The sequence below is a fragment of the Geospiza fortis genome, unplaced genomic scaffold (assembly GCF_000277835.1).
Source record: "Geospiza fortis unplaced genomic scaffold, GeoFor_1.0 scaffold40, whole genome shotgun sequence".
NCBI classification, from domain to species: Eukaryota; Metazoa; Chordata; class Aves; order Passeriformes; family Thraupidae; genus Geospiza; species Geospiza fortis.
In genome coordinates this window covers 13570698-13583979 of record NW_005054297.1, presented here as the reverse complement: position 1 = coordinate 13583979, position 13282 = coordinate 13570698, and the positions used below count along the sequence as shown (strand labels likewise).

Genomic DNA, 13282 nt, shown 5'->3' with positions numbered 1-13282 from the left:
TTCCCTACAGCCTTCAGATTTCAGATGGCAATTTTAACAAAGCTTGGGGGCTAGACAAGGGACAAAACGACTGAACTGAATGTTAATTACACTCTGCAGCCTTATTTTCTTTTGATTTGGAGCTGACTGGCAACTAAATTAACAAAAGTGTGACCATAACTGCTGCCCTATTTTCATTTAAAAGGAGAGCAGACTCTAAAAGGCTATCTTTACAAAGAAACAAGTGAGGTCTACTGATTATTGTTAAAGGGCACTGTCTTTAAAAACATAATAATAAGAATAACCCCAAAAATACTCAATTTCCAATTGATGTGATAAATTAGTCAGTGGTATGTCCACCTTTTGATAATTCCTTGGCTTCTGATTTTAAAATAAAACATAATAAAAAAATTGCTGTAATGAATGCTGATAGATAGCAATGATCTAATTTTTAATCATGTGACCACAGTACATGCTTAGCTGTGTTTCCGTACAACTGCTTCAGTATTGAACTAGAGGATGTTTGAAAATCAAGATGTTAATATTTGTGGGGAAATGAACAATTTGTTGTCTAATTTTTATTTTGCTCAGACATTCTTGTTTCTCAGACAGCATTTAGTTTGGTTTGTTAAGGTCCATTTACTGTATTTTGTAGCAATAACAGCAAGATGCTTTCTCATCCTTTCCCCTGACCCCTCTCCGCCTTGTGAGGAAGCTGCAGCTGCACTAAGTTGTATTTGATCCTTGTCATTGCTCCGTCCTTTTGCACCTGCAGCTCTGTTGGTCTCATCTTAACACCTGGCACCATGAATTATCCTCTTTTTATTCACTGTCTGTAGCAAATCCCATTTAGAGCTAAGCAATATATATTCTGGCAGTCAAATGACCATAAATGTCAGTACGTATTTCTCAAATGTAAATATAACTGAATAATTATATTCAAAATGCTGTGAAACTTTGCAGCACAGAACATCCTTTAATTCTAGCATGTGTAATCTTAACAAGCTGTGCAGAACAGCTTTCTGGATTCTCTGTCTGAAATGTCAAGTGTGGATGACACAGGCAGCAAACCCTTCGTTTAGAATCCTAAATATTGGGTTTGCTCTCTATACAGATCACAAACTTACTAATGCTTATTTGCAGAATTTACTGTAACTTTCTGCATTTGCTTTTTCACTCTCTAAAATCTGATGTAAATGTAACAGAAATTCCTCATTTATTTAGAGTACTGTGTATTTGCACTTGGCATACAGCACTGCAAAATAGTTTGCAACATTTGTGAGTTTATATGCTGACCTTAGAAGCAGTACATTTAGATCACTGATCATGGGGGAGCAGTGTTCCTGCTTTTTGTACTTAGATCACTTTGAAATTTCTGTGAATTTAAAGTTAAAACTGCCGTAAGAGCCAGAGAGCATACATATCAACAGTTTTTGTTCCGAAGTGATTGAAGGTACTTACTCGGCTATCACAAAAAGTTGTTTCTGTTCTAGATACTATTTAATACCATACGAGTTTTGATCGTACTACAGACCACCTTGTACTCAGTCACTGTCCTGTACCTCTCTCCTTTTCACACAAAAGCAGCTGCAAAACAAAGTTTTTCTAAAACCAGTCAAGAGTAAAATTCTTTCTCATTTGTCTTCCAGACACGAAGATCGATTGAGAAGTTATTAGAATGGGAAAACAATAGGTTATACCACAAGGTGAGTGCCGCAGGGAGCAGCTTCGTACTGTTGGAGTTTGAATTGCACAGTATGGAAACAGATGCTTTTGTTGAACGAAAAATATGAAAGGTGAACAAATGGGCTAGTCTGTGTGCTGCAATAAAATACAGCTCATTTTTCTTCTTTTTCTTTCCTCCTTGTCTAGCTGTGCTTGCATTGGAGACTAAGCAAAAGGAAATGTGAAACGAATAACATGATGGAATATGTAAGTTAAAGGGCTGTTTTGTGAGTTTCTCTATTAAATGATCATTTATTTTGCTTCTGATCTTATTCTTTTCATGATTATTAATCAGTAAAGGTGTCAGGAGCTTAATCGCCTGAGTGCAAGGATTTTCTACGGTTCACAGATGCATGGTTTCATGTGCAGGACTGATTTATAAAGTTATGAATGACTTGGAAACAACGCTTCACTGTGTTCTGAAAAATAATAAATTAATTGCCAAGATAAAATAGCTTGAACATGTGCTGATGGAGTGTGAAATTTTAGATGCTGTATAAAGAATAACCACAACTTTGGTTACGCAGCAAGTCAGATATGGCTATTTTATATAATGCTAATCAAGTCCAAAAGTATGGAAGAAGACCTTTCAACTAAGCTGTTGGAGCTTAAGAAACCTTTAGCTCCTTTTTAAGATTTTAACCTTTAAACCTTTTTTAGATTTTAACTGCCCCTTACCTCAACTATATTGAAAGTATCTTTATCTCCAGTTGGTGTCATTAAATATTTTCAAGTCAGTCTCTGGAATTTTAATATGCTTTAGTCTTTGGCTGAGACTCCATAAACCCATCTTGGAAATATACAGTGAGAAGTTATGTGATTTAAAATGAACAATGTCCTGTGTAGGATTTCAGTTTGTTTTGCTTGCAACTTGTTCTTTTTGGTGCTGTTCTTATTTCCATTTTCAATATATCTTGGAAGTACATAGGATAGGATGAAATTAATCTGATAAAATGTAAACAACATTAGAATTTCCATAATTTCTTTTAATGCTTTAGTAGTTACTAAAGGCTAGAGGAAGGTTAGCTTTTTAAAAATAAAGATTAGCTTTGGAGAAATATCTACTGCATTAGGTCTAACTTATCTACCATTACACAGCACTTTGTTCTATAAAATAACAAATCTATAATGCCTATAAAAATTTTCAATGTGATTCAAAATTCAAAATTATATTAAAATTATCTTTATCTTTTAGTCTTCTCCTTTTCCCTGTCCCTCCACTAGATCTTATCTCTTGCTTGAAATACAAGGTCTTCAAAAAGCATTTTTTACAGAATGGCTCTATTCAGTTCACTGAATAAGTACTTTTTTGTAAAATTTATTCTACTGAATCTTTTAGGTTAGATGTATGGGTGTGGCTGAAAATTGAATAAATCAAATTTCAGAAAATAGACCTAAGCTTTGCCTAAATGAAGCATTCGTATTTTGCTGAAAACTGTATTTTTCTACAGGAAACATTGTCAAACCCAATGTTCTCCAGATTCAGTTGGAAAAAACATAATGTGAGTTTGTAAATACTGTGGCCCAGCAACATTTACAGATGAATATTCATTCTATCAAATATAATTTCAAATCAGTTGACCTGCTTACTATAATAATATATGCATGGGCATATAGTTTCACAGGATAAAGGGCAAAGATTTTATTTTCAATTTGTGAAATGTCGGGTATTATCTTTGGGTATATTAATGAGAAAATTTTTACAAAACCTCAGTGTGACATTTTCTTGCTTTCAGTGAACTGATTTGCTAGTGTCTTTAAAAACTGCCCCTAATACAATTGTGATTTAATTTTAAATAATAGATGCCTATCCTCAACTTTTTGCTAAACAGGTTATTAAAATTAGACTCTTGTACCCAAAACTTGGTACTTCACCAAACTGAGGTTTGAAATACATTGTAGTAGATAAATAATAAATAAACAAATAAATAAATAATTAAGAAAGACAAGATAGTCTTATACCTTTGGCATAAACACAGTGCTTCAGCTTTACTTCTTGCTCCCTTTTTGAAAACTTGCCTGAAAATCAGAAGCCCTGGTATCTCTACAGAATCCAGTAGTTGACTCAGGTCAGTGATCAGTGGATTATGAGCAGTTTGCATTACTTCTGAACATAAGTCACTTCTGAATATCTCAAAAGATAAACTTGCCTACTTAATTTCAGGATTTGTAATTCCGAAAGTACTTGCCTTGAAAATAAGATTGGAGACTTACTTTTATTTTCTGAGGCTTTGTATACTTGCTGAGATAGAAGTCTTTATTTTCTAAGCAGCTAAGTTGTATTCTCCTTTACAATCTCAAACATTGAGAAATAATTTTTAACTTGTTAAAAAGATGAGTTTCCCTTACAAGTAAATAAAATCCTTATTTATGTACCAGATGCATTTGTTTGTTTATAAATCAGATCATACTGCTGTGTTATGACTGTCTCCAAAGAAAGAACGTGCACAGGTCAACATTTTCTTCAAGCTTCCTATTTAAAGAGGATAAATACTTGGATTGTGTTCTGGAGTGGACCCTATAGTGTACTTAGCTGAGAAAAATACAGTCTAAATTTGAATTGAGACCATAACAATAATCACACAAAAACATTGGTCAAATTCTTTTTAGCTACTTAAACATTTATAGATATGGGAGCTTTGCAAAAGTTGATACACTTTTTTATACAGGTATTGAACTATAAATATGGTTTAGAATCTTGTATTAAGTGACAACAATTCTGAAGTAAGTGAAATTGCAATTGAAAATTAACTTTTCATGCACTGTGCATTCAAGAGGTTTGTTAGTTTATTTTTTAATGAATGCATTTATCTCTTTTGTCATTTTTTCCCAATAAATAAATTACTGCATAATAATTCTTTAATATAATTAGCTTACTTCAGTTTATGTGTTTCATATCAGTATGCAAACTTTTCCAGTTAAATTTATTCCATGAGTATTGGTTTTCAACCCCAAACCAATTTATCATACATGACTTTTGTAATGGTCTCCTGCCTGAGACAAATGCCTTGATTTTTGTTTTTAATCACAACTTGATATACTAAAAAAAAACCAAAGCCAAAACCATGTGGATTATAATTGTGATAGATAATAGGATTGCTGTCATCTGTAATACATTTTTGTTTTCTTTTTATACAGGTCATCCTTATAGAATTTTTACCAAAGACACCGATTTTTCGACCGGATTAGCATTCAATTTATTTATAGAGACTTATTCAAGTATGTTGTCTTTCCAATGGTGCCTTGCTTGGTGCTCTCCTGGTAGTGACATAACTTTGGTTCTACAGAATCTTGTGGTGGTTTCATTTGGTTTTTGTTTGTTTGTTTTGGGTTTTCATGTTTGTTTGTTTTGGTTTATTTTTTTGTTGGTTAGTTGTTTTTTGTGGTTTTTTTTTTTTAATAAGAGTATGTTCTAAGTGTATTTGGTCAAACTCTGCAAAGTAATTTCATACAAATGTTAATTACTACTTAAGTTATTTTTACTTTTGCTACTTCTGTTTATTAATGTATCTTGATTTTCAAAGGATCTTTTATATGTGTGCGCGCGCGTGTGTACATATATATTATATAAATACACAACTGAAAATAATATACAAGTGAACAGGTATTTTTTTATCCCTATATGATACAACTGGTTGACTGTACCTTGTGTAAATTCCTTTAGTAATTCTGAAGTTGCTGAAGCTCCTTCTAAGATACTTGGAAGCTTCTGTCAGTGACTAGTCAATTGTAAATACTTTTATTTCTTTTAGGGATATTGATTAGTCTCTTCCAGCAAAAGAAGGAGACAAAGTTATTTTTGAAACTGTGATTTTTGGAATCCAGATATTGTCAGTAGAAATCTCTATGCTTTTCATGAAGAAGTCCTGTCAACTGGTTCTGAAAAAGTTTGGCTTTAAAAAATTTAAAAAAATAAGGCAGCCAAGTGGAATTATTTTACTCAGACTAGAAGAATCACTGAGAGCATTGCATGCATCTGGTTAGTAGAATTCAAGATCACAAAAGTATATTATTATTGCATTTTATAATGTAGCTGTTTTAATTCAGTCAATTGCCATGTACCAGCTTTATTCATACTGTTTACCAGATCTTGTACACAGAGGTGCAGAAGGACTTGTTTTAGTAAAACTTAATTGCCCAAGAAAACCTTTCATGGTTGTTTTTGTTTATTTTAAAGCCACATACGCAGGAAAAAAGTTATTGAATTCTTGAACAGTGCAGTTCCAGATGCAAATGCCATGTATTAAAGTAATCAAAGCAGGGTGCACTGGGCAATGGTGTATGTTTAAATGTGTTAGGCAGTTATTTATTGCACCCTTTCTTTTGCTCATTTTGGTTTACAAAGTTTATTTTCTGCACAAGTGTAAGACTTTTAAACTGGATACATGATGTATGCTTGGGTCAGGCCAGTTGTATTTCATTTCTTCTGATTATACTTTAGTTTTACATATCTTCACACATAGCTTTTGGGGTTTTTTACTTGCAACTCTCATAACTGTAAAATTTACTTAGGTGTCTGAAATTACTGTACACAAAATTGATGTAAGTTAAGAACATGTTCCTTGTACAGTTGTGTTAGCAAGCAATAATGTGAATATATTAAAAAACCAGATATACTCTGCTTAATATTTGTATGAATGAAAAGTTGATACCACTACAAGAATAGTCTTCTCTTTTTAATCTTTTAAATACAAGTTTTATTTCAAGGTCATGTATTACAGGTACCTTGATGCTGTGAACTATTTTTCTATGTCTTCAAAATATTTATTCTCTGTAAAATATTCCCTAGTGAGTATTATATTCCTAAATTGTTCATAGTGGGAGTGGTCTAGAAAGTTTTAAGTTTTCTTAAATCTAAGCCTTCTTTATCTGTTACCAAAATTCATTTTTTGCACAGCTTTCATCTGCACAGTGGATTCCTACTGTTCACTTTGAAAATAGCTCAGCTATACTTTTCATACGAGCCTACAAGGGTGTTTCTTTGACTTGACAGAATATGATTTTTCATTAACAAATCCCAGTTTTGTGCTGGCCTCAGTCTTCTGAGTACCACCCATGCTTTCTCTACGAAGTAACTGCTTATAATTTTCTAAAAATCAATTTCAACCTCTTCTTCAGTACAAATCTGGGTCTGCTGCACTACTCTCACCCAGAAGTATTAATTATAACCTTGGACCAGTTTCAGCCTGTGGGAGGACAGAAACCTAACATTGATGGCAGCAGAGACGGGGGAGATTGGAGGTGCAGAGGAGAGGCTGGAATTGAACAGAAGTGATAACTGGCGATAAATACATATGACCAGAAATATAATTGATTTCTTTTGTGTCAGTTTTCAATAAAATGAATATTGAATCATATGAGGCCTAAATTTTATAAAAAAATTCATTTGACTATAGAGATAATTTGTGTCGTGGATGCAGTTTTCCACTGATGTGGAAACCTATCCCTTCACTCTGCTGGAGGATGTGGCTTCTGATATGTCCATAGCAGCTATTTGCCTTAGTTTACTTCTCAAACTTCCCATAGTATGTTCTGTCCACATCCACAGCTACCTTGGCAGCAGCACCCAAACCCAGGGACAGTAAAGCTGCTTTGGATGTGATGTGTGCTGAGACCAGAGCAGTGAACAGAGTGTAGCTTACAGGTTTACAGAGTATCCCGTTAGTAAAGCTTCCACATGAACAGTAGTGATGTTTAAGATCTTGTCTTCTTCTAGGTGCATCAGCAGTCATAGGCTTGGTTAGCAGGCAATTCTATATTATACCTGTGACTTTCTCTTTAAGAAATAAAATAGAGATCCAAAGCAGAGCTCCGAGCAACTAAAAAGTTAAATCTCTTTGTAAGGAGGCCAGACTTACTCCCTCAAAAAGTATTTTGGATATTTTATTAATACAATGTCTCTGACTTAAAATATAATCAGGAAATTTGAGAAAATGCCTATATTGAGAGATGAATTTTATCTCAGAAGTGGTACTCTCCTGAAGAAGTAGTACACTCACCTAGTAAGAATGTTACAAAACATTTTCATGCAATTCCTTTCAATTCATTAATTACAGTGATGGAAATTGAAGATGGCAGGAGCTTTAATCAACTGTTTAATGCCTGCGGCAGTTGTCAGGATTTTCTTTTGATGCTGCTTCTGAAATACTAAATCTATTTATTTTGATTGCTATTGAGAAGACATATATTACCTTTTTTTTCACTTGGCAATGACCAAAATTGCACAGTTTGAGCAGACCAGAAGCTATAGTAGGACTTCCAGGACACAGCCTACTCTTTGCTAAAATAACTATTACATTATACTAACTTGTTTAGCTTCTTGCAACTCAGCAGTTCCTATAAATAATCTTACCTATTTCAAATTTCCTTGAACAGTTAAGTTAGGTATCAAGTTGATCATAATAATTTAGCAAATTATGCCTGTTTTGTCTGTACCCTGCTGAACTAATGGTGAAAGCATCAATGAATCCCTGTGAGAGCTAATTATTAGTTTTAGATATAGTTGCCTTTTACTGGTGAATAAAGATTTCCTACTTACTGTAATATAATAGAAACAAATTCTTTTAAATTTTTTAGTCATAGGTGGAAATAAATTCTGAGGGAGAAGGACTTTCTCTCTGACCCTACACAAAGAATTCTGAAGAGCTCATCTGCTGTTAAATAGTTGTGACTCAAAGTTTGTATTGGGATTGACAAACTTCACCAGAAATGAAAATGTTTATGGAGATACAGGAAGTCAGTACATTTTTTGTAATAGGTCAGTAAGAGTAATTTTAATAAACTATTTATGCAAACCCAGAATTTCCCATGATACTTAAACCCAAGAAAAATAGTTTGTAAAAACTTTTTACAGTACTTAGATGTAAATTTTAATCTCTGAATAAATTTGTTAAATGATATGTTTTTGTAATTCTCAAGACCATGATGTTTAAATGTAATACACTGTCTCTCAGACACAGGCTTACTTAAAAGTCAGTTTTAATTTTTTTTTTTTCTGAAAGTCATTATTTAGCCCCAGAGATTGTGGGAAGAGCTTTAAAATGCAATCTGTACCTGCTTAGAAGTCAGGAGCCAAGGAAAAAGAACTTGTCTTTTTTCCCTTCCCTCCACCCCCCACCCTAAAGTCTTAATTTTAAATTGGTCCCCTTGTTTTGTAGCCCTAGTTTATGGGTTTTGAGCAGCTGGCAATAATGCAAATTGTCCACCAAAACCCCCATTTGAATTCTGAACAGTTTAAAGAGATCACTTTAATTGAAGAGGTGAAAGACTTGTTAAGCAAAGAAAATCCGTGGTTCTTTTAAGTTCTCCCAGCACTGCTGTTGAGTAATTAAAATAAGGATCATGATGACCCTACATTAGGTCAAAATCCAGATGATTTTGTGTAAAGGAAACACTCAATTAGAGAGGTCTCAGAGCTTCAAATGTCTTGGATTCATAGTAGTGACTTATTAAGGATAAGTGGCACTGGCTACTTTTGTACCTGTGACTAAAATAATTTATGTTGCTCTTCAGCAACCTTGCTTATGAAAAGAAAGCATTTCAGAAATCTGTATTCATCACTGCTAATTTGCTGTAATTTCTGTGCTTCTCCCTATAGCCATGTTGCATTTCCATGACAAACAGCTAAGTGTATGATCATTATAATGCCTTTAATAGCCATATTGTAGGTAGAAATATTAACTTCTCAGGGACTAATAGGAAATACGAACTTGGAATTAATGAGCTGAATGCCTATCTGCATGAAGGCTTACTTTGCAAATGTCACCCTAGAAACTTGATTGTAATATGCATGACCATTATGAATGTTCCCAATATAAAGTTATGAGAGCTTCTTTTACCCTGTATTACTAGGCTGCTAAATGTCAAAGTATGTTGGATAAGGATAAATGAAGGGGGTTTTTTCTGATTTGGATGGAGTGATTATTTCTAATGGTGCTACCTTCTTAACTCCTGTGTTTATTCTTTGTAAAGTTTTCTCTGTAGGCTGGATGAATCAAGGGATACTGGTGTACTAAGAAACCAGTATCATTCTTCTTAAGAAAGCAGAATAATTTCAAGGGGCAAAGTACTCTAGAAGTGAAAAAAAGTCACTGCTAAAACCATGCATTTCTTCTTCATTAGCTATCCATTTGGACTGTTTTGTTGGTAACAGTACTTTGCAGTTCATTACTTTTTGAACTTTCATCTTTCTGATATGTCAGTCAGTGTAGGCTGAGTTAGAAACCATGTTTGAAAAATTATAACGCCCAATTCCTTGCATGAAAGGTCATATGTTGACACTTGTGCTGATGTATGTATGTATCCCTACCACATAACACATGGGTAATACACATTTTTATGAAACTACATTTTACTGGTTTCATGGAAGTTGTCCTTCAAAAAAGGTCTTCTGGTTTGTTTAGCTCATTAATATTTCATTAAGATTTATTTTGTTGAAAAGGGTTCATAAATGCTTGGCTCTTCAAAATACAACAGACCAGTAGGAACAACTTAGTGAGGCAAAAGGTGAAACATAGGAATTAGGAGAAGCAGCACTGAAAAGATTGGATTTGAAGATTAGGTTTAGAGTTCTGTGAGTATGGCAGAAAATAATTTTGAACTGAATGAAATGGTATTGAATGGTGTGAGTTAAGCAAAAGCCAGCAGTCCATTGCAGTAGCTATGTAGACTGTGCGTTAACTTCTGTTCTCTTTTTTATTTTGGCGTGTGATTGATTTATTTTGGTTATGCTCTAGTTGATAGACAATTCTGCTATCATGCAGAATAATAATGCGGAAGGTAAGCTTCCTTCTAAACTCAGCATCTCTTCATTTAAAATAGCCTGACCAAAATGGAATTGCTGATGAGAGCTGCGCTGAGTGCAGAACAGTCTTTTCCTAAGCTGTAGCCTGTAATGCATGACTAATTGTTTCCAAAGAAAATTCTTGACCTGTCCAGACAGCTCCTGTCATGTGACGGTATATCTAAGGCCCACAAGTAGGATCCAGTTAGTACAATTTGTATTCAGGTAAGTAAGACTTTTGTAGTTAATTGTAGTTTTTACGGAGAAGGGAACCATTGACAAATGCTCACTTTGAGAGAACAAATAGATTTTTATGATGTTTATTGAAACATGCTTTTTTCTTCTTGTTTCCTCCTCATTTATAGCTTAATAAATGAAAGTTACTTTGCTTCATGTTGAAAACTAGACTTAGTAGTCAGCTGAAGACTTTTTTTGTTACAGTATTTTAGGTTTATGAATACATTTTTTAAGTCATGTTTAGAAATGTTTCAAAAAGTCATATTCTGATACAATGTAACTGATATTTTTAGTGGCTGTATGTTTAAACTGGTTTCATTGTACTGATATAAATATCTAACTCATCCACTCCAAGTGTGTATCTCTCATCCTTTTATGCTAGCAATAGGCTTTCTAACTGGTTAGGATATGCAGTTTACCTACTGGTTAATATTGTCAATTAACAGTTTGGTTCAGTGAGATAACAGGGAATGTGAAAACAGTTCCTGATTTGAAAGGTCTAACCCAGACTCTTGTTTTCGTAAAGGATGGAGTCTGGCAATCAGAATATGAACTCGTTCCAAACATAAATTTGAAAGAGAATAGTAAACTACAAAACAGTGCCTAAATGTTGTGTGCTAAATTAGACCATGTGTAACTCATGTTGCATTAAAAGAATTTGCAGAGACTTGCATTGGACTGCATGTGCTTAGGAAAGACCTGTTAAATGTATGAAGCAGTAATGGTCAATAAGTCACTGAAAAGATGTTGCCATCAAGAGGGAAAGCTTAAAACCCAATATTTTGGAGTGTGTTAAAAATCCATTTCAAGCAGAAAATGTGTAAGCAATAATTGAACCTAAAACTGGAAATTAAAGAAGCTGCTACTTATAGAGAGACTTGATGTTAATTTTGCCTGTTGGGCATCTCTCCTCTCACAAAGAGTTTAGAAAGATAGGTTTGCTGTTATTTCCACTATTGTAACATTCCTCTTCAAGTATCCTAAGTCCAGATGAGAGGCTCAAAGCTTAGAAGCCAGCACTGTGTTTACAGGGTGCACAGCTTTGGGAGGAGAAGATAGGAATTAAAGGACTTTTTTAAGGCTGCACAATTGTATATATGCATATTTAAGAATATTTAACCATGTCTGATAAATTACTGAGGTTAATCTATTGTTGAATTATAGAATAATATTTAATACATCGACATTGGTTTTTCCTGACCTGACCCAGAATTGGAAAGGACTCCAATATAACTTTTTTAAAGCATTTCTTAAGTTGTATGTATTATATACTAATAAAATACTTGTTTAACCTATCTTCTAAGCCTTACAGTTTTTCATCTGTGTTGGGGGGGGAGGGTGTGGTAGGGAGAGGAAGAAAAGGAAAAACTTGAGAAACTGCTGTATTGTGCAATGGTCTCGTCTAACTTCCAGTTGATACTTTAAGTGGGGGAGTGGGTGAGAGGGGAGAGAAAACGATTTTGGGTAATTTAGGTGACTCTAGGACTGGAGTTACCAAATTACAGGCATTGCCTGCTGTAAGTTTTTCAAACTGGTTTTTCATTAGGTCCATATATGGAGTCCTTTAAACATTTCAAGCCCAATTAGTAGGATTTATTAAATGTACTATCATTACGGTTGAATGGTGATTTTGAAACTGTCTTTTTTTAAGCTTTTATGTTTTATTTGCATGTGCTCTCAAGATAGGGTTTCCATCTAGTTGAGGCAGACACCACCTATTCAGAAAGGAATCATTCTCATCCATGCAATTCACGTGTTTTTCAGACCATTCAATATGAAATGCTGGTTAACCTGAACCTGATGAACAAAAACTAAGTCTGTGCTCTCCGCCATGCCGAGGATGGCCTTGGTTCTCATCAGCCAGCAGCTTTTCCTTGTATTAAACGTTTTAAGGTGGTTGGTTACTCTAGTATGGCAGTCTTGGCAGTCTCTTTATAAAGTGTGTGGGTATAATGTCTCTAGCATGTATGAGAGGTGTGTTAGACATGCCCATGTCCCAACGTGCGGGTGGGGAGGGGTGCTCCTACCCGGCGCTGTGAAGCATTCCGGGTGTTGTAATGTGGGCTTGCAAAGCGGTAGATACAATGTTGCTGAGCAGAAAAGCGCACGATAGATTTAATGTAGCCAATTGTGTACTTTTGAAAAAAAGAGTAACTGTTCAGTGTGAGTTAATTTTGGATTTTTTCAGCATCTCTCTTTTAGGCTTTGTGCTGCATTCTTCTAGACAAATGCGTATTCCATGTGGGCCACTGTTCTGCTAAATGCTCTCAGTTCTCCTTTTGCAATCAAGATTATGTTGCTAAGGAGATTTTGCTTTTATTGGTGCCATTGATTTGTGTTAATACGTTTTGAATACCTCTCGGTATTCTTCCGTAGACAAGGCCAAAAGAAAAACTTCCCTGAGTTTCCCGATTTACATCACAAATGGAGCGGTGGTGTAATGAAGCCGATATAAAGTGGGCAGTTGAAAGGGAACTAAAGAAGGGCACTCAAGTGAGAAATGAAGAAATGTGCCGAGAGCGGTCTGCGGGCCGCCTCCGGCCCAGCTGCGGGAGCGGG

The 13282-nt window shown here is 34.6% G+C and overlaps 1 protein-coding gene across 1 annotated transcript in view; it reads left to right on the top strand.

The window, feature by feature from the left end:
* The window catches only part of CHIC2 (cysteine rich hydrophobic domain 2), a gene marked incomplete at its 5' end in the record, with an annotated part of 24026 nt that extends 12008 nt beyond the window's left edge, over positions 1-12018 (top strand). The window contains 3 exons of the mRNA XM_031055718.1: positions 1629-1685; positions 1852-1911; positions 4843-12018. Coding sequence (XP_030911578.1) covers positions 1629-1685; positions 1852-1911; positions 4843-4893 — 168 coding nt within the window. The remainder of the gene's footprint in view (positions 1-1628; positions 1686-1851; positions 1912-4842) is intronic.
* Positions 12019-13282: the final 1264 nt, after the last annotated feature.